The 22298-nt window shown below is 40.4% G+C and overlaps 1 protein-coding gene across 1 annotated transcript; it reads left to right on the top strand.

The window, feature by feature from the left end:
* The first annotated feature begins 5973 nt into the window (after positions 1–5973).
* On the top strand, positions 5974–17240 carry LOC148101649 (uncharacterized). Its single transcript, XM_087846619.1, has 4 exons — positions 5974–6259; positions 8577–8653; positions 14144–14719; positions 14966–17240. The coding sequence occupies exons 2-4, from the start codon at positions 8636–8638 to the stop codon at positions 15524–15526; spliced, it is 1155 nt and encodes a 384-aa protein (XP_087702745.1). The 5' UTR covers positions 5974–6259; positions 8577–8635; the 3' UTR covers positions 15527–17240.
* The last annotated feature ends 5058 nt before the right edge of the window (positions 17241–22298 follow it).

Below are 22298 nucleotides of genomic sequence, written 5' to 3'. Positions count from 1 at the left end.
AAGAGAAGAGGGCCTAAAACTGAGCCTTGGGGTACACCAGAAGTGACCGGGAATAGACGACGAGAGAGGAATGATTTCCGATGAATAAACTGGGCCGGTCGAGGAGATATGATTGAAACCAGGCGAGGGGTGTGTCAGAGATGCCGAGAGAGGAAAGTCTGCTTAGAAGGACAGAGTGAGAAATGGTGTCGAAGGCTGAGCTCAGATCCAAAAGGACGAGAAAGGTGAGAAGACCAGAGTCAGCTACGGTTAGAAGATCATTAGTGACTCTAAGTAAAGCAGTTTCTGTGCTGTGACATGAACGAAAACCAGATTGAAATCTCTTGTAGATGTTATTATTAACTAGGTGTGAATGAAGTTGAGAGGCAACCACTTTTTCAACTATTTTAGAGATGAAGGGTGGATTAGAAATCGGACAGAGGTTGTTAAAGTTGTTAGGATCTAAAGAAGGTTTTGTCAGTATGGGAGTGACTGAAGCAATCTTGAATAAGGAGGGAAAGATACTAGTGGTGAGTGAAGAGTGGACGATAGCAGAGATGAGTGGGAGTAAGGAAGAGAGGCAGGATTTCACAAGCCCTGTAGGCATGGGGTCAAGATGACACATGGCAGGCTTTGATCTACATATAAACTCAGAAATATCAGATAAATCAGGGAGATGAAAAGTGGAAAACAGTTCAAAATAGAGAAAAGGTTCTGGAGAGGGGGTAGACAACATTTGAACTGGGTTGCTGGTGGATGTTATTGATTATTGTAGTCCAGAACAGCATCAAGGAGTTACAGGTTTCAGAAGTGAAGCGTTGGGGGGTTGAATTTGTTTGTTGAGAACTGAAAACAAAATCCTTGCGTTACCCTCATAAGAACTGATAATACCTGAGTAGAAACTTTGTTTGGCCTTGTTGATGGAGTCTTTATACCGAAGTACATGGTATTTGTAGATTTCTGCATCAACAGTTAAACCAGATTTCTTGTATCTACGCTGTAGCTGCTGAGCTTTGGCCTTCAATGCTTGGAGGTCAAAATTGGAATTGAATTGAATCCCCAACTGCCTCCCTCTTCCCGCTCCACCACACCCACCCACGCATGCAGGGCGTTGGGGTGCAGTTGTGTCACCAGGGTGCTGGAGAGACATTCCCCTTATGTCCCTTCTGTGGATTCAGTTTTAAATGCACTTAAAGTTAATGTGTTAATGCTCGCACGTCTGCAGCTGGTTCAAAATGCGGCTGCACGACTCCTAACAGGAACTCGAAAAAGAGAGCATATAACCCATGTGCTAGCCTCTCTGCACTGGCTGCCTGTGACTTTTAGAGTTAATTTTAAAATTCTTATGTTTGTTTTTAAATGCCTTCACAGTCTTGCCCCGCCTTACCTCTCTGAGCTTCTTCATCCCCACATACCCTGTCGGTCTCTCAGGTCAGCTGACCAGCTGCTCCTGGAGGTACCGAGATCCAGGAGGAAGCTCAGAGGGGGCGGGGCCTTCTCTATTGTGGCTCCAAAATTATGGAATAATTTGCCCATGCACGTTAGAGAGGCCCCTTCACTGTCCACTTTTAAATCACGTCTTAAAACCCACTTTTATTCCTTGGCTTTTAACCTCAGTGAGACTTAGTTTCTCTTTTAATTGAAGTAGTTATTTAATGATTTCACTCTTCTTTTATTTGGTTTTTATTTATATCTCATGTAATTTTATTTTACAGTTCCAATGTACAGCTCTTTGTGTCAGCTGTGGTTGTTTTAAAGTGCTTTATAAATAAATAAAGTTGATGATGATGGCACTATTAATAATTCTTGGGTTACCGAGGGTATGATTAATTACATCTCCAAAAGTTGATTCTGTTCATCTGGACGTAGAGTTTTCAGTGGGAGAAATGTTTCATCATCATCAGGTGACGTCTTCAGTCTCAGCTGACTGCAGGTTTCAATCTTATAAACAGGACATTTGCATAATGACTGAAACCAGCCCACTGAGGAACAATGGGCTGGGAGGTCAGTTCATCTTGATTCATCGTGATTATGCAAATTCTCATGACCATTGATCAAAGCCCACTGATCAATGGTCATGAGTACCATTCACAGAGAGTTGATCAATCAACGTTTCTCCCACTAAAAACGCTGGTTTTTAGTGAAAACATCAGCGTGATCATGACAATGGCTGAAATCATTCTTATCATTGGATCATAATGAATCTGAAGAGACAGACAGTGCTGTTACGTTTGAGAAGTTTGATGTGAAAGGTGCTGTGATTTCTGCTGGAATCCCTCATCTGTTATACATCAAGTTTCTCTCAATTTTCTTGTTTTCTTTAATGTTTCTTTGAATTGTAATGCTTAAAAATATCCTTTCCTCCACTTGGAAACAGTGCTATTTAGTTGTAGTTATAGTATGGTAGTAGTATAATTAAAGAAATGTCTGACTTATCTATTAATTGTCTATGTATCACAGACATTCAAGCTGACAGTAGTTAAACCATTACTTAAAAAGTCATCCCAGGACTCAGCTTGAAAACTAAAAACTCCCTGAAAAGCCTTCAGTTAATCCAAAATGCTGCAGCAAGAGTCCTGACAGGGACTAGAAAGAGAGACCTCACATACAAGGTCTTAAATAATCAGGCCCCATCTTATCTTAATGACCTTGTAGTACCATATCACCCTATTAGAGCACTTCGCTCTCGCTCTGCAGGCCTACTTGTTGTTCCTAGAGTATTTAAAAGTAGAATGGGAGGCAGAGCCTTCAGTCCTCTATTTTAATTCTGGTACAGTCCAAAGATGCTTTCTGTTACTGTGGTCCTGTCACCTGCTGACTTGAGATCAGTTACATCTTTGTATACATTAAAAACAGACTCCAGACCTTTTTATTCATTGGTGGTGTTGTTAGGTTTAGTTTAGTTCTGTTTGCTGATTTCAAAGTATTGTAAACCTAAACAGGTTTTTATGTCTTTATCTTTTGTGTTAAGAATATTTAGTTTGCATGTAATGAAATGTGTGATATAAATAAAATTGCCATTGTCAGAAGCGTCTTAATTCTTCAAGGCACAGATTTAACAAGTTACAGATACATTCCTCATAAATAGGGATGTAAGAAAATATCAATACATTGTGATACTAACCCTGGTACTTTTTTCAGTAACTAGTAATCTAAGTACTATTTCTATCGTTACAACGGTGTTACACTTATTAAGAATACAATGTGGTCCTGACGCTTTACGTTTTTTCAACAGGCAGACGCTTGAAACTGTCTTTAGCTTTCTGGGAGCTGGGAGGAGCGAAACAATCGCACAAGTGCAGCTGATTGGCTCAGGCAGAATGAAGTAGTCATGGTAAACCAATCACATGACCAATTTAAGATGACATAGCAACAAGATGATATATCAACCCAAGATAACCCTGATTCCCACATTTTGTGCTAAAAGTGTTGTGTCGACTTCAAACCATAAATCAGTTTTTAAATTTTGTTGACAGGCCGAGAAAAACCAGAGTTATGAAAAAATGATCCGCAATGTTTTTCCCAGAATACTGTCGTTGTTTTTTGACCAATCAAAAATGATATGACAACATGTCGGGGGAAAAAGCCATGTTGGACTCTGTAGTTTTCTCTGGTCCTCTCTCCAATCAGTCCAGGAGTGACTTGTTTAGCTGCATGTCCACCTTCTTCAAATCCAACAAAAGTGGTGTCAAACATTTGTGGTGCAAAAACTTTCATTTGTGCTGCTTCTGTTTTGAAGATATTAATGAAAATGTAAAGATCAAAAGGTCAACAAGCCACTCCACATTACACGAGTCAAACAAAATTAATGTCAAACATTTGTGCTGCAAACATTTTTCCTTTGTGCCGCTATCATTTTAAAATTATTAATAATTTTAATAATTTTTCATGATTCACAAAGTAAAAATAAAACTATATAGCAGTTGAGATAAAGCTTTCTTCCTGTTGGAGAAAAATGTTCATTTGCTGGTAACAAAATGCAAACTATCAGAACAATGTCGGCATGTTTCCTGTTAGAAAAGATAAATGCATAGAACTGTCTGAGCCTCTTAAGTTTAATACAATAACTGAAAAATAACAGCTATTTCCATCATCTAGCTCACAAAATAAAAAAGGACTTTCTTTCGTGAATTCTTGCCATCATTCCTTTGTGTAGAGCACAGCTCGAGAACATTATGGTGTTTTCAGATGCTATGGTTACATACAGTGGCTTGCAAAAGTATTCGGCCCCCTTGAACTTTTCCACTTTGAAGCAAAGGATTTCACCAGGTGGAATAATTTATTCTCCTCTGAGCTTTTCAACGTGTTTTGAGCAGAGAGACTGTCACACAAAGACAGAAGGCATCAAACGCACTGATGTTCATGACACTGCCAAGTTTGACTGGCTGTTGATTATTTCCATTCTTTAACAGCCCTAGCTTTACTTTTTTCATTTTCGCAGCCCGAGTGAAACCATTCAGGACAAGTGGAGAGGAACGATTTCCTCTTCTTTGGTGGGACTACAAGGCCTCTCCAGTTTACCAAAGCTGACGTTTCTTTAATGTCCACGTCAATTTTAGGGTCCTGAGAGGGCTTATCATCCATTTCCTGCTCCACCGAGGCTTGGTGTGGATTCTGAAGCTTTACTGTACCATCTTGTCCGACAAACTCTGCTTGTTTTCGTATTTGTTTTGCAGAATAGATCCTCATGTTGCCTTCAATAAAACCACGATCTCCTGCAGTTGATCTATGTCTTTAAAGGGAATCTTCCTGCTTGAACAGAACAGTCCATAGTTTATCAGCGTTATAGACTTGTTATATAATGATATCAATGCTCTGCTTCGCTAGAACATGGCACCTGCTCAAGAGTTGAGGTTCATAGAGGAATAAGGCAGGGATGCAGAAAGCTCACCACTTCTGTTTATCATGGTTGCTGAGCTGTTATCTATTCTGATTCAAAACAGTCACACTAACTGTGATGGGTGAACAGATCATAATCAGTCAGCTGGCAGATGATACCACCATGTTTTTGAGAAAAGAGGATCAGATCCCTTCAGCCTTACAGGTGATCAACCACTTCAAAGCTTCAGGCCTACAGCTCAATATAAATAAATGTGAGACACTAACTCTGAGTGCCCCCTGCAGTCAATCAGCAATATACAGATTAAAAAGGAGCTGCGATATCTGGGCAGTGTCATTTGCAGCAATAAGATGTTAAAAGAAAATAAGAATATCTGTCCTAATATAGAAAAGTGTGAGTCAGTTTTAACAGGTGGCTGCAGAGGGACAAAACACTGTTTGGAGAATCTTGCTAACTTAAATATACAGTCTGTCCAGACGAATCTATCAGCCTCTCCAAAACTAATTGAATCTATAAATAATCTTCATTTTAATATCATATGGAGGAACAACAACAGGACTGACATGTGGAGCTGGCTACAGTCCAGGGGAATTCAGTTACCACATTTGACTGTAGTTACATTTGGGATGGTTGCTGAGAACCCAAATTTAGACTTGGTGATTGGGACTGTCTTGTTACTGGAAATGTTTTAATCACAAATGCAGACATTTCAAGCTAAACGATGTATAAACAGATGGCTGAATGATTTTAAACTCTCGAGTAAGTCGCTGAAACACGTAAATGACAAGAAAGCCCCTAAACTTATATTTCTATTCAATAAGTTCTATTTATGTTAAAAGGAGGCCTCCTCTCTATCTGAGATGTGGATCATGATTTCCCTTTCTGTTCACACTGTTTGTGTCTATGTTCTCACATTCTGCATTTTTCTTTCTTTCTTTTGTTTTTTTCCTGCTTTTCTTTTTATGTCTCTTTTTCTCTTGTTGTGATGCTCAACCGTGTGTATTTAGATGCATAGATAAATAATGGTGCCTTATATGTTTATATTGTTGTTGACAAATAAAGTTCATTTTAAAAAAAAACATAGGCTCGGCCTCTTTTTCGAGTCACGTGTCCAAACAGCATCGAATCAAAGCAGATCAGGAAGAAGGGGGCGGAGCAAAGTGTGTGCGCAGGACAGGAGTCGAGCAGAGAGAGCTGCTTTTTCATGAAACGGGAGTAAAGTAGTGAACTTAGAGGAGAGAAACAAACTAAAGTATCGATCATATACCACTACCAACGTCCTGATCGATATCTGCATCGATCTGCCCACCCTTGTCTCCTGGATCGTAGCTGAGATCAGCGTGAACCACGTGGGTCTCTGCTCCCTGATCTGTTTCCTGTGTTTGGAAAGAGTTCCGGCTTCATCACGGAGTTTCTCTCGGTTTGTGGGCTCATCTAAAGGTAAGCACCGAGCTAACTTTACTGTGAGTTCAGTTCATGTTGAGTTTAGCTCCTGAATGAGGTCTTCTGCTGCTCTCCTCGGTGTCTGTTCACAGTTTATTGTGAACACGTTGAGAGAAGAGTGAGAGAGTGTTTGGAGAAAAACACCAACTAATCATTAGCTCAGCATGCTGGGAGAAGTTGGAGCAGAAAAGTCTTTTCATTGTCCCTGCAGCTGTTTTTCTGCATGCACCAAACCTCTACAGCCTCATTTCTATTTGAAGTGATAACAGGAAATCAGAGCGATCTGCTGCAGTATCAGGGTCATAAAAAACTTTATTTTCCAGGTGAACATGTGGCCCTGGACCCGTTTTCTAAAGAGATAAGCAGCAAATCCCTCTCGTGTCTCTGGTTTTCTCTCCCTCTTATTCTCTGCTGACTTTTCAGAGTTGAAGGATTTTTTGGCTCACCAGCAGCTTTTCTCAGACAATAAGCCTGTGCTGTCAGAAGGTCAGCCTCAGGAGTAAATCAACAGACTGTTGCAAAAGTCACTTAACAACGTTAGATTTGACATGAAGTGGTTTGTACTCTGGATAGAAATATTTATGTATCTCTAAATCATGTGCAGTGTAGAAATATCTTTTAGACCACCCTACTGACAGATCTGTGTACTCTCAGAGAGAGACCAAAGCTCACACGAACTCGTTTCCTGTTTAGGAAGCAGCTGTTAATGAGGCTGAACACCTGCATAAACACAGCTAATTTTTCTTCTTCATTTATTTTCATGTATATCATGCTGCTGTAAAGTGATGAACAGGAAGATGTTAACAAAATCTAATGAAACAGAGATGAAAGCAAACAATGTTAATTGATGAATGGATGCCTTTGTTTGTTGGTTGCAGTTTCCTGCAACTGAGATGACAAACCTTGCCGACCGTTCATACAATACACATCCTTCATATTGGGGAGACGGGTCAGGCTAGGTAGCAACTCTCAGCACAGCTCTCATCACACCATAACACTATGAAACACAAGACAAGCAGCATGGGGGTATTCCAGTGTACACAGCTGCATCTGGGATGCTGCAATCTTGCACATCCTCATGAGCCGCTGTCCACATCTGATGGGAGGAGGTGTTGGATTCGAGGAAGGCAGGGTGATGGTGAAGGCGTATCAGTATCATTGTAAATGTGTGCGAGCGTGTCGGGATGTGTGTCTTGAGTTCAGCCGGAGAAAGTGTCCTTTCGCCTGTTAGGCAACGATCAACAGTCCCCAGCCTACGCGGGTGGCCTTGAGGGATCGGGCAGGAGAGTCAGTTCGTTCCCGTTATCGTGTCTCGTGGAAGAATTGTTGTTGTTGGCGTCAACCTTCAAGCATTGTCAGCCTCGGCCTTCAAGCATTCAGCTGGAGCTGTCGGGGGTGGCCACATGAAAAATGATGGATATGTTGTTTTAGAACAAACAGGCTGCATCAATTTTACAGTTGTTCTTAGCGTCCATCACTGGTCTTCAGGCGTATCTCCCGTTTAAGATTCATCAGCTCCTCCAAGCTCTTTCCCATCTTGGGTTCAGTAAGAACAGACGGATTACTCACAGCTCTTCCCACATTTCCGGTCAAAGCGGCAAGCCTTGTGGGGTTTTGAACAGCAGTCACCGCTTTCTTCCATTTCAGATAAACCAGGGCCATGCCAGCTCCAAACAGCCCCGTTATCATGGTTCCAAATGGGTAGATGTCTTCAATGTCCTCAATAGACAGTCCCGCCAGGCACACAACGTCCATCATGTATCCGGCAGGGAACGTCCCTCCAGGACACTCGGGCTCTCCTGAACCCAGGGTTCTCATCGAGAGTACAGTGTCAATTGCATTAAGGGACCAGTTGATCAAATCCACAGTTCTTCTTCTTTAGGTTTTAGAGAACAAGAGCAAGAATGAGAGGCTCTCAGGGTTCGAGTCAGACGAGACCAGACAAAGACATAGAAGCAGCAGCAGGGAAGATAAGGAGAGGGTGAAAGATGCATCCGCCTCCTCTGAGAGCAGAAGCAGAATATTTAAAAGCATAGAGTTTAATAAGACAAATATATTGTGGTGGTTAATGTGCAGCTCTTGATTTGGGAGAAGAAGAATGTTTTTAATCATGTTGTGGGTTGAATGTTGGGTTTTATTTTACTTTGTTTACAGAAGATTTTCAGCTGAATGAAGAAGTTCTGTTCAATTTGATTTTATTTATGTAGCACCAAATCACAACAACAGTTGCCTCAAGGTGTTTTTTTATGAACAAGTTACTTGATGAATCTGCAGCTCTAGTGGAATCCTAATAAAGATCTGTTTTGTGTCCCAGCTGATCACCGCTGAGCAGCAGAGGAACATTTTCAGCCACTTGGACTCAGCTCAGTCACGATGGATTCAACACAAAAGGTGAGGAAGAAACTGTGTGGACTTCATCAGCTGCTGCTGTGTGATTAGGATTATAACTGGCACCAGATTTTTCCTACATGCATTACTGAAATTCAAACAACAAGACTTGTAAAGATTTTTTAAACGAGAAGTTTTTTACAGAACACTGAAACACATGTTCTGTTAATCAGTTTTATATTAAAGCCACAATTCATAATATAAGAAATTTTCCAATACACAATTTTCTTCTGTAATGTCATTTTCATTGTGGTTCTCACATCTCACATTCCTGTGCATTACTTTACAAGACATTACACTCAGACTTGCAAGAGTTTAAATCAAAGCAATTACTGGAGAGCCCGTCGCTATTCCCTCAACTAGGCTAGAAGCTCATTTATCTGATGAGCCTTTAAAGACGTGCACAGCTGGATGTCATCGGCATAAAATCGAGAAAGGCAAGAAAAAGAAGTGTCAGTACAAGTGGGACACATGGGTCAAAGGAAAGAGTGTACAGGAAATAGTGGGGCAAAGAAAGGCAACTGGAAGAAATTAAGTCAAATTATCTAGGATTCGATTAGGCAATACAGGGTTAAAATCAGCCATGTAACTTATAGGAAAGCATATGCCGTATACGTTTTTAAATAAACTGCAAACACTTGATGAGTGTATTTTGGTTAAATCACATGCTGCAGCATGGAGAGAGCTCTCTGGTGAAATGCCAAAGTAGTCTCTAAATATGCCCTCATGTCTTATAAACACACACAGAAACACTGAGACAGAGACAATCCACAGCACATCACGTTGCTCTATACCTTCAGCTTATCCTTGAAACCTCCCCTACGGTCAGACAATTACAACTGTTTTTCACTTAGCCATCGCCTAACGATTGACCTCTTGAATCTTCCTAATGCACAGTGCCTGAATGTATCTGACTTACAACGGCCTCACTGTGCATGTCTGGAACAGATATGTGATACAGCAAAAACACACACTTGTGATACTCTCCCATATGTATGTAACTAAGTGATTAAAAGTGATATTACTATTACTAAAGTGATATTGTTAAAACATGTGATCAATACATAAAATAAATTTCCATCACACATGATACAGGGCAACAACAGGAAACAGTGGAGCGTGTGTTATTTCAATGTAATGAGCACAAAGGAGCCAGCAAAGTTTTTAAGCTAAAATATAAACATAGCACTAAGGTTGGACAAGTTTATCGACCGTCGACAATAGGCTGAACCTTTCACTGATCGTTTTTACAAGAGCGATTTATTTATTTGCCCATGGGTAAGTTTGGCAATAATGTTGGTTGAAGATAAGAGAAGCAGTCAACAGAAATAAATAATAGCGCTGTTTTAACGGCAACCTCTTCCAGTTGCGAGCAAATGCTCCCTCCTCAGAGTGTGCCACCTCAAATCAGCGAATCAGAAAGGCAGTAGCCTATGTTCAGAAAAAAACAAAAACATTTTAATTTTTTTTAAAAACCCACAATGGTTGAGAGGGAAACAAAGAGAAACTGGCTCCCCCCACCCCCCCCACCCCCCCCCCCCCCACTATAGCCGTGTTTACGGGCCGTTACAGTGTTTATCCATCTTACATGACCAAACAACAAATACAAAAATAAACAAGTTGAAAATCAAAATGTCTCTTTCACATTCAATGTTACATCTTTTGTGCGATTTGGCACATCTAAAATAAATAACTAAATTAATGAATAATCCCAAAAGTAGCTATATTAATAGTAATAAAACAAGAAAAGAAGGTAAAATATTCCCTGCGCAAATATATCGCTTATCGTCATTTTGTTGGACTGACGAATGTCAGCTGGAGAAATGTTACATATCGCCCAACCTTACATAGCACAAAGTAAGGGAATTTGTGTTTGGTGCATTGTCTTTGGGGTAACAATGCTTCTGGGCAATAAATCCTGTTTATTTCCCCTTAAATGGAAGAAAATGCATTTGGTTGAGCAGCAGAGTTGAGTATGTTGCTTAGTAACATGAAAAAATTTCCAAAACTTTGCCAAACTTCTTCTGTGCTGTTTATCGGAGGACTGAAGTCTGAAGAAACAAGATCTGGATAAATTTAACAGTTAATATATTTAACAAACAGAACACTGTTCTGAGGGACCTCAGAAGAAGGAGGAAGAACCATGCACAGCCACAGCAAGATCACTGAGATTGCTGCCTATCTCCAGGAGACAGGGGGCCCCCACCCTTAACCCTATAATGCCATTTGTGTCATATTTGATACATGAGTTCCTGAGAGGAAAAACTGTAAAACACATTCTATAATGTCAAAATGTTATGCACATATGTCTCCTTTTTTGTCTAAAATTAATATTGTTGTTAACAAAAAGTTGCCAAAAATGCCCAATGTATCAAATGCAATACAAAACACATATCATAAACAGCATGATATCCCAAAAACATTTTTGTGGATGTTGTTAGAAGGATTAATAAACATCTCAGTTCCAGCAAATCAGAATTTCCTGGCTATTTTTTGATGGATTGGGTCTAGGGCTGCCACGATTAGCAGGCAGCACACTAATGGCACATGCGCACTTACAAAGGAACCTTCATGCGGGGTATCCGCATGAAGTGATGGTGCTTTTTACTTTAGTGCGAACAGCTCATATAAATTTCAGAGCAGTTCTACAGTCCAACACTGATCTCTCAATCTCCCATTGGAGAGCCGCGAGCTTCGCCATACTTGCGTTCTGTGATGTTGTCATTTCTTGTGCTCAAGGAGCCGATTTCTGAGAACTCACGGCAGTGTGCCTCCCCGAGATGTCATCCAATTTGCGCCCAGAGATGTTATTCCAAGCGAGCCCTTCCGAGATGTATCCAGTCTGCAGTCAGAGATCTTATTCTGAGTATTCACAGCAGCCGTAGCTTCTCCAAGATCTTATCCGTGCTGACTCAATGAGCCCTTTTTGAGAAACTCACGCCTCTCCCATCGTTCCAATCCCAGAGGGCAGCCTTGTGGGGGTTTGAACAGCCGGTTCCGCTTTAATTCTTTGATAAGTCAGGGCCAAGCCAGCTCCGATCAGCCAGAACCCTGTTACCATGGTTCCGAATAGGTAGATATCTTCAGCACTCAGGCTCACCCGAGCCCAAACTTCTCGTTGAGAAAGGGGTGTCAATTGCATTTAGGGACCAATTGATCAAATCCATGATTCCTCTTTTAGGTTTTAGAGAACAGACTGTGAGAGAGTGTTCCAGGGAAAAGTAAAAACACAAGACAAGACAAGGACATAAGAAGCTAAGCAGGGAAGATAAGGGCTGGAGAGGAGAAAAGTGCGACCGCCTTCGCAGCGAAGGCGAAGATTGCATGTTTTTCTCAGTATAGGGATAAGATCCTCTTTGAATGCTTCATAGAATTCAGATGTGAACCCATGACTTCCTGGCAATTTATTAGCTTTCAGGTTTCTCATGGCATTTTCTAACTCCTTTACCATTATTTCAGAGGCTAGTTGTTTATTCTGGTCTTCATTCATGACAGGTAAATTGAGAGTTTCAAGAAATATGTCCATTTGATCAATTCTGACATCCGTAGTTTTAGAAAAGAGTTGTTTATAAAAGGTTTCAAAGACAGACTGGATCTTGTCCTGCTTACTATCTATTATGTTTTTTCTGGGGATCACTTATTTTGTATATTGTATTGTCTGCTGGACGTTTCTAAAGTTTCCATGCCAATATTTTTGTAAATGTAGAGCCGTTTTTTGTCTTTGTCTAGAAAATAGCATTTTTTTTTCAATTTCCTGAGTGTATATTAAGTAAATTTCATTTCTTAGTTTCTTAATTTGTTCTAGTGTAGTTGGAGTTTGGTTTTGTGCATGGCTGCTTTCTAGCTGCCTCAGCTGTTTTTTTTATGAATCCTGTAATTTTTCCTGGTAAAGTTTCTTTTTCCCTGAGGCAGCTGCAATAAGTTTTCCTCTTATCACCGCCTTTCCTGCATCCCACAGTATCGGCAGGGATACCTCTCCATTATCCATTGCTCATTTCTTTCCTAAAATTAGCATTGTTAAGTAGGCTGGGGTTAAATCTCCATATTATATCTCTTTTGTTTTCCTGTAAGTAGGGCTGTTCGATATAACGATATATATCGGATGACGATATAAAAACATCTATCGTTTCATTTTACACTATCGTTTGTTTAGTGGTGTCGCAAAATAAACTGTTTACGGCAATATTTTTCATCATTGTTCCCCCTGTCCAAATCACGGACAAACAGTATCCGACAGTTGTTTATGTTTTGAACCCATTTTTCACAGAGAGACATTTTTGAAAAATGTATTGATAACTATGTTGAATGTTATTACATAGGAAAAACAACTACATGTAAGATAATTACACAGTGACGCTTCTGCCTTTCTACATGGAGCGACAGTAACTGCGTGTTTATATGTGAGTGTGCAAAACCTGAAGATAGTCAGATTAACAGTATTTTTTCTCTATCTGCCATTGTAGAAATTCATCTCATGTAAACAATAACGTGTGCACAGCGTGATGTGAAAAAAGGCACATACCTTTGACGTTGCGTGACGAACTCTGTATTTCTCGTCCACACGTGAACGCAAAAAAGGAGTTTTAAAAAAAACTTTTTTTGGGTGATTCGAAACGTTGTTTACGTGTGGATGAAAAACCCAAACGCATAGAAACAGCTGCGTTTTAAAAAATACCCGTGTAGGTGTGGTTGTAGCGTAAAAGAGGTAGTAGTGTATTTTATTACTACCTGTAATTTATTGCAATTTACTTGTATTTGTTTAATTGTTCACTAAATGTTTGACGTGTGAAATAAACCGCAATGAAATTTGAAAACAAAATATGGGTGTGTGGTTGGGGGATGGGTTTTTTATTTTTATTTTTTTTTGTGAAGATTTTTCTTGTCAAACAAAGGGGGGGGGCTAGCAAAAAAAAAAGTGTGAGAACCACTGCTTTAGATGGACACATCATTAACTCTATTATCTTCTTGTAAGAAGAAAAAGGTACTGCCATGTGGAATATATACGTTAATTAAAGTGAAATCAGATCCATGGACACCCTTTTGATCCTCTACCTACTCGTAAAAGGTCATGGGTCACAATCAGCCAAGGTTTTGGTGAAGGTGTGATTACATAGAGTATCAATACAGGGTCTATGGGGACACTCCCATAGGGCTTAAAATCTGGGACTCTCCACCAGTTGCTCTTAGAACTGAAGAAGCTTCTCGGATTAGAGGTGAAACGTCTTCAAGGAAACTTAAAGAAGTCCAGGCGCTTTTCTTTCCAATCTCTTTAGACAACGATGACCTGGAGGACTGAGAGCCTTCACAGACATATTGTCCTGTGAAGTCACTGTTTCTTTATTTATAGCAAATATTTTAGGGAATCATCTAAAATTCTAGTGGCAGTTGGCATCTTCAACATATTTCTTCGACAGTGAAAGTGTTAATGGAGGGAGGTTCGGTTTGTTTGAGGACTGCATTTCACTCACTGCCTCTGTATCTCTGTCACTGCAGGACCAACATGGAGAGAGAAGTCAGTGCTCTCAAGAGGCCGACAAACTTCACAGAAATAAGGCAGAGGAAACATACAGCTGTGACGAGTGTGGGAAGGATTTTATTGGGCAGTCTAACCTGAAATGTCATCAACTCATCCACACTGAAGAGAGACAATTTAGCTGTGACTTGTGTGGAAAATCTTTTACTAAGCCTGAACACTTAAAAACACACCAACTCATACACTGCAAAGTTAAAGCGCTCAGCTGCGATCAGTGCAGCAGCTCACCGATGTATCAAGTTACCCACCCTGGAGTTAAGGTGGAGGACTGTGACATGTGTGGAAAAACTTTCAGCCAGTTAGGATACCAAAATATACAACTGCCCATTCACACTCTACATGGTGATTACTACTGTGATCAATGTGGCAAAAAGTGCGCAACAGACACAGAATTGCACCACCACGTGTTTACACACACTATGGAGAAACCTTATAATTGTGACCTGTGTAATAAGGCTTTTACAACTCTACGGTTCCTGAAAAAACACCAACAGATCCACACCAGAAAGAAACTCTACAAGTGCAGTTACTGTGAGGTATATATTTTTCCTTGTTTATTTATTTTGACCTCAATTGACAGGACAGAAAGAAAACAAGGAAATGACGAACAGGAAACTGTTTTGAAAAATTCTTTAAAATAAACTGTGTTTGCCTGTTAGGGATTATACTGCATATAACGGCAGTGCTGGGCAGTTCATCAAATTCTAATGTGCTATTTATTAATTCTTGCAAAAATGTTGAAGGAATTCCCTGACTTACACTGTCTTTGTGTCTTTGTTTAGAAGCAGAGCGACACAGATGGATCCACTTCTCAACCCTGTCATCGCTGTGGTGGTGGGAAAGCGTTTCGTTGTGACCTTTGTGGAAAAATTTTCAATCAGCAGCGAAGCCTAAAATTACATCAGCGTAGACACACTGGAGATAAAATGAACTACTGCAAAGAATGTGGGAGAGGCTTCCCCACACCGAGTGAATTAAAAAAACATGAACTCTGTCACAGTGGGGTTAAAAAGCAAGTCTGTGACCAGTGTGGGTCATCTTTCTTCACTGCATGTGACCTTAGAAAACATAAACGAGTCCACACAGGAGAGAAACCATACAAGTGCAGACACTGTGACAAGAGCTTTTCACAATCAAGTTGTCGTAACCTTCATGAAAATACACACATTGAAGGGAACTTCAGCTGTGACCAGTGTGACAAGAGCTTCATGAATCTCAGTTCATACTCCAAACACAAACGATCCCACGCTGTTAATAAACGTTTTCACTGTTACCAATGTGCAAAAACATTCACTTCATTATCTGCTCTGCACAGCCATCGGCGTGATCATGCAGGACAGTGATCACTGGATCACAATGAATCTGAAGAGACAGAAAGATCCTCTTCTGGTTTCAGGGTCAGACTTAAAAATCTTGAGATCAGGCTCCACAGAGTTCAGATGGAATCTCCTGTAAAGAGTGCAGCTGATGTCACACTTGGATCTGATGAGGTAGCTCTTTTTTCTGGACCTGCAGTGAATAAACCTGGATGTTACATTTAGGAAGCTGCAAGTATAGATATGCACATCAAGTTTTTTTTCCTTTGAGGTATTTTAATATTCTAAAATGTTATCCCTGTTACATTTTAATCTTTGTTCTCTTAGGATATAGTAGTGCTGTACTTTTTACTGTATTATAGAAGTTATAGGAATACATTTTATTTTATATTACCAAACTGATATGTTTCAAAACTGCAGATGTTCATAGAAACATTTTTTTTTTTTTACATTTCATTTTAACTTCTTGCTTTTTTCCCCAAATATAACTTGTTTTCTGAGGCAACAACAACTGCTGTGACTTTGTGTCCAGAAAAAAGAAACTCAAGCTAAACTGGTGTTGGGCTGTACTTCCATGTAATACCAGTTTGTACCAGAAGGTGGAGCAGTAAGTCAGTGTAACCATTATTTAATCAGTCAAAGAACACATTCTTATAGGGCTTTGGAGTTGATGTAATGCCGCAATGCATTGTGGGAGCGCGACGCCATTTGAGAAGGCCACGAATCAAAACAAACACTGTGTTGGAAGGACGACTGCCAGAACCATGCTTAAAATCAGCTCAAAAGTCAAAGGACTGTATCGAGAGCGATTGAACCCGGATGCCAAGAGACTGTACTTGGAAACAATAGCATGCATCGGTTGTGGACCTGTATAAAATACGGCAGTGGAGTAGAAACCCTGGAGACCAACCACCATTGTCCTACCCTAATACCTTGTCGTACCTTGTCTGTGGAGTCAACACATACATGGCGAATCATTTTCGGAATTATAAATCCCTGGATGTGCACATCTAATTCACAGACGGTTGGGTACAAGATTTGGCCGTTTTTAAGCCTCCACGTTGTGAGTAGGTTGACTATATGACCAAGATACAGCCAGAGGTCGCACATAACATTGACTTCTCAGCAGCTGCCCCAAAAATTGCTTTAGATGAGAACATAAACACACCGTCTGCAAAAAAGGCAAATTCCACCTGCTAGTCTGGAGGAGTTGTCACCGATAAGCTACTCCATAAACAACATAATTCTGCTGGATCACACATTAGGATGTGTGAGCCTGTAAAGAGCAATATGAATTTCTTCAGAACATACTGAAATGAAAATGTCGGGAGCACACCAACAAAAAATAATGGGAGAGAACTCGATATCAGCTCGTCTCGCTGCTGCTATCCAAGCCTGACGTCTTTGTTGGTAACATACATGAGATCCCTCGCGTTGCTTCCAGCAGGGGAAACGATAAAAAGAGCCCATTTTTCAGCTTATTCCCTTCCCAATCGTGCGATCTAACATTGCAACCGACAACACAGCAAGTGCGAGCCATAGCTGATGTTTCCATGTGCTGTTGCTCCTGTAGCCCTTTGTTTGGCCTACTAACATGGCGGCTCGACCCAAAATCGTGGCCACGCCCCCTCCCGTGACATCACACTCCAAAGCCCTATTCACAGTTGTAGCAAAGAATTGTTTAAAGTAAAAAACAGCAGCACACATCAGGACCATTTTAAAAGATTACAGATTGCTTCTTTTTTTTAAAGTTAATTCAAATTCTATTTAACTTCTACTTTTGGCTCCTCCTTTCATTTTAGTGTATTTACTGTATCCTTGAATGCCAAATGTTGTTTTTGTGATCCACATGTTCAGGAGCTGTTGATTTCTGCTTGCTGATTTTAAGTTTGTATTGTCAACGCATTCGTTAAATTTGATTAATTCTGTGTAAAGTTCTTGTTATTAAACAGTTCGATGTGAAAATAAAGAACTGGTCTCACAACAAATAGCTGGAGTCATGATTTTAGATTCAAACTATTTTAACTGTTTTCAGTGGCACAGGTGGAGGTTTATTCAGAGGAGGGGATTTGGCTGTTCTCCACTCCAATCCACTCCACAATGCTAAAAGGATGAGGTTTCCTTCAAAAGTGCAATTAAAATGTGTTAAAACAAACTACTGTAATGAATGTGGAAGAGGCTTCCCCACCCCAAGTGAATTAAAACGACATGAATTCTGCCACAGTGAGGTTAAAAAGCACCTCTGTGACCAGTGTGGGTCATCCTCGTGTAACCCAGCGTTAAAAACGGGATTAAAAGTATAAATATTCATACTCTCACAATGGGAATAAATATTGATAAAATTAATTATAATAAATACTGATAAAAAGCATGTAAACATAAGTTTAATTAATATGTACATATGTATATGTAATATATAAATGGTGTGGGGGCAGGACTTAGTCCTTTAGAGTGTGTTTGTCAGATCCACTGAGCGACCAATCATTGGCCGGTCTGACCTTCCCCCAGTCTGTGCGCTGCTCAGACACCTGTGTGTGCCTTCGTGTGCCAGTCAGATACGCCAGAGACACAGACGGTGAAAGATCAGTTTACCCGTGCGGTGAAGAAGCTAGCTGGATAGTGAAAGTCCTTTTTTTGCAGCGAATAATAAGAGTGATACTGTATTCCAGAGGCCGTGAGCCAGCGTGAGCACTGTGAAGCCCCATGTAGCATTTGTTGCTTCACATGGTCAGGTTTTTTCCCTTTGCTTATTCGGATTGGATTGGTTTTCTGGACCTGAGAAGAATCGAGGATCCCTTTTCCAGTACTGGATGGCGAGCCCAGCCCAAAGATGAACTGGTAGATTGTAACCCGACTGGTTACAAACACACTGAGTGACTGGTGACCATTGAAAGACTGAAATTGACTTTGAAAAAAGACACAAAAGACAATATATCCTTGGGTCGACTATTTGTGGGGTTTATTTTATTTTGTTTTCAAAAAGCGCGCTCTACTTTTGTTAAATGTGCACAACTTTAATAATTGCTAATAAATGCAATTGTGTTTTCTACACCTACTGTGTACAAGTCCTCTGTTGTCATACACCCTTGGCTCCTACGAATCTAGAACCTGTCTGATCTGGTCCATATTTCCCTTCTGTCCTCGTACTGTGGTTAAAGGTAACTTTACTGCCCGTACTACAGGCAAAGAAGGCAAGAAGTAGCATCACCAGTGTTACACTCGGTCATCTTAAAAAACATAAATGAATCCACACAGTAGAGAAACCATACAAGTACAGATACTGTGACAAAAGCTTCCCATGTTCATCTGGTTGTAACATGAATAGAATAGAATTCAACTTTATTTTCATTGCACATGTCACAAGTACAAAGCACCGACATGTACAAACTTCACACAATATACACACACACACACATATATATGGACACACACGTACATACATACATAATTACCCCGCCCCTGCGTGTGGTCTGTTCTTTGAGGGTCCTGTGCAGTATCTTGGCTGTTCAGAGATCTGTGATGTTGTTCCTGGGAAGGCTGTACCAGTGGCTGTCCAAGTTGCAAGTTTTTTTTTTTCATTTGTGGTATTTCAAAAATTTTATTTTCCTGGGTCTTGGTATTTTTTTGTATTTGTGCTGTCGTGACAAGCCTGCTGTAATCAGCACTGTCCACCTTCACTCATTTTCTCCTGGATTGTAGCTATTGGCAGTTGCCCTTTTGTCGGTCCATGTGATGAGAAACACAAACAAGATCTGATTTTGTAGGAAACACCACAGATTATTACTCTGAATGGTATTTCCCTGGACTCCAGTTCTACTATAAAGTACAATTTTTGACACAAACTTCAAGTTGGATATTAGACACATCTCAGGGACCGCCTTCTTTCATTGGGATATCCATTTCATCAGATCTTGACTGCTTTAATTTAATCTGGATGTCCAAATAAGGCTTTGAAATAACTTTTTAGGTTGATTTAATAATCGTTAAATGAGAAGTCTGGAAAGCAGAAAATCCTGGTGGGATGAGAGTCTCAGCTGTACTAACTAATATTGCCACACTAACATGCTTAAACTACAGTAGCTGCTTTTGGCTGTTCCCTTGTTCCACAGATTTCTTTGGGTAGCTTTTATTTTTAATGCCGGATGCTCTCCCTGAAGCACATCCAAAGGCATTTGTCTCTTTCCTCAGTGGAAACAGTGATCTTCTGATGTGTGAACTATTATGGCATTGGAACCACCAGAAATACACTCACGGAAAAATGTATCACCATTCAAAGTGCGTTAGCCTGCTGACCTCCAAAAGTTGATTCTGCTCATCTGGACGTAGCGTTTTCAGAAACGTTTCGTCACTCATCCAGGTAACTTCTTCAGTCTCAGCTGACTGCAGGTTTCCCCAAATCTTATAAACAGTACATTTGCATAATGACTGAAACCAATCATTATGCATAGTCATTATAGTCATTATAAGATTGGGAAAACCTGCAGTCAGCTGAGACTGAAGAAGTCACTTGGATGAGTGACGAAACGTTTCTGAAAACGCTACGTCCAGATGAACAGAATCAACTTTTGGAGATTTACTTTCCTGGATGATTGAGAATGCATCAAGACGTTAGCCTGCTGACATTAATATGTGTCAAAGCACTACGTATGGAAGCAATTTTCACACGGTATTCCTTAGAATATCTCAGAGGTTAAATTCTGGGACCCTGTGATTGGTGAAAATCTGCATAGTAGAAACCAGATCTTTATTTTGTTATTATTATTTTTTATAAATTGTAAGCCATGAAAACCCTCCCCACTTTCTTATACACCCGATTATAACCCTGTTAAATTCTTTGGCCAGGGAAATTTTCATTTTGCTGCAAAAATAATGGAAAAATGAATGTCTTTAGGCCACAGAAAGCCCTACAGAAATCTACATTATTAAATTCCTTTAAATTACATTATTGTATTTGCTCATTTAGTTATGCAGTAGTTTATTTTGTCTTTTTATTTGTCTTTTCTGTTTTATTGAAACCACTTTATAGAAAGTTACATCGGTTACAATGAACTGTACATACAACCAGTAGCGGTTTTTGATACGGGCGACATGGGCGACATGGGCGGTTCACACCAGTCATGAGACAGGAGGCGCCACCATGTGGTGATACACTGCATTACAATAGCAACTGTTACACCTGGGTTGTGCGAAATCCCAGAAATAAACCTTAGACAAAGGGAGTGTTCGCCCAGGGCACCAAACAGGCTAGGACCACCACTGCATACAACACAGCAGGTTAAGAATATTTAACAAGAGCAAGTTTCATTTCGCCCTGGTTTCCCAGCCACACTCGGGCACATATTTACCAAACTTATCCAGCATCGTTACATGTTCACCCTCACATGGAAGAAGTAATCTGATTGGCATTGTGGTATGTAGCATTTTGAGCAAGTAATCGGTAAACGGTAAACTACTGATTACTTGCTCGACTTGAATTCTCAGGTGGGCAATAGCTCTCGTTTCTTCAACGTCCCTGGCATCAAGTTGACAGAAGCCTTTTTTAAATGCAGGGATCTTAACGCAGCTCTTCGTCTGTCACTTCTGCACGGGGCTCTCCTTCAGACTCTGCAGCTCCATTACGAAAGCCTGTAAGATACAATATGTGCATACACATAAAGCGTATTCACTTGACCTGTACGTCTCAGCTTTTGCTCTTCTCTTCTCTCTGGTCTCTCGCTTCACTAAAGGGGAAAGAGGTTGTCATTAGTTCAAATGCCACCAGCTCTGTCCTCACCTGCCCTCACGGCACCGCCCCCTTGAGCTCACTGCACCACACCTCCGTCACAGCCTTCACATTCACATGACTCTCTGATATTCAAAACAGTTTATTTGATGTAATATTCAACACTGAACTGTAAATTTAGTCTTTTTCAAGGAAGCAATTTTATTCTTTTATTTTCAAAAAGCCATATCGCCTTCGTTGTTACCTTCTTTGTTACCGTCTTTGTTGCCTTCTTGGCTCCACATTTTCTGCTACTGTGGAGAACACACATGAGCTTTAAGGCCTGGACAACTTTGAAACCTTTTGTCCTCCACAGTGGAAAATGGCTGAAAGTAAAAGAGGGTATCGCTTTATCCAACTCCTACTTTGATAAATTTTTCACTCAGCTTTGACGTCTCCAGTGTCACTGAAATGCAGTCAGATGCACATTTTGTTTTCGCTTGTTTCTTCACTTTTCCCCGTCTCTCTGTGTTCTGGCCTGTAACATTACACGTGCTGTCTTCAGAACATCTGCCCTGCTTCCTTCAGTCACATGATGGTATGATCCCAACCCTGCTGAGAATTCATGCCTCCAATAAAATAATTAATGCAACACTTCAGTGGGATGAATGTGTTATTTTTAATGTCTGCATTTAGTTTATAAGTAATCAATCTGCTCAAGTAACAACAATGATGACGACGAACACTTTGAAATGAAACTTTACTCTCAGCACTAAATGAGCGACCTGGATGTTCTGTGCCTTTCCGAAAGGACTCTGTCAGTGACCTCTGACCTCTGTGCAGGGGTCTGTCTGAGGGATCTCCCTCCTCACTGAGTTTCTTTTGCTGCTCTTCTTTGTGTCTTTATAAACTGGTGGTGTTGACACAGTAGAAACTTTTCTTCACACACACATGGCTGTTTTTATTTACAGCTGTGAAATATCTCCACATGATGCTCCTCTTTCTCACTGTCTGCAGCCAAAATGTATTTTCTTCAGGGCAGCTGAGTCACGTGATCGCACCGGACCGAATCAAAGCAGATCAGGAAGTAGGGGGCGG

This window comes from Neolamprologus brichardi, chromosome 9, assembly GCF_056152115.1.
Source record: "Neolamprologus brichardi isolate AB-2024 chromosome 9, ASM5615211v1, whole genome shotgun sequence".
NCBI lineage: Eukaryota > Metazoa > Chordata > Actinopteri > Cichliformes > Cichlidae > Neolamprologus > Neolamprologus brichardi.
Note: the sequence above shows the minus strand (reverse complement) of the source record. Positions and strands in the feature narration are given on the sequence as shown.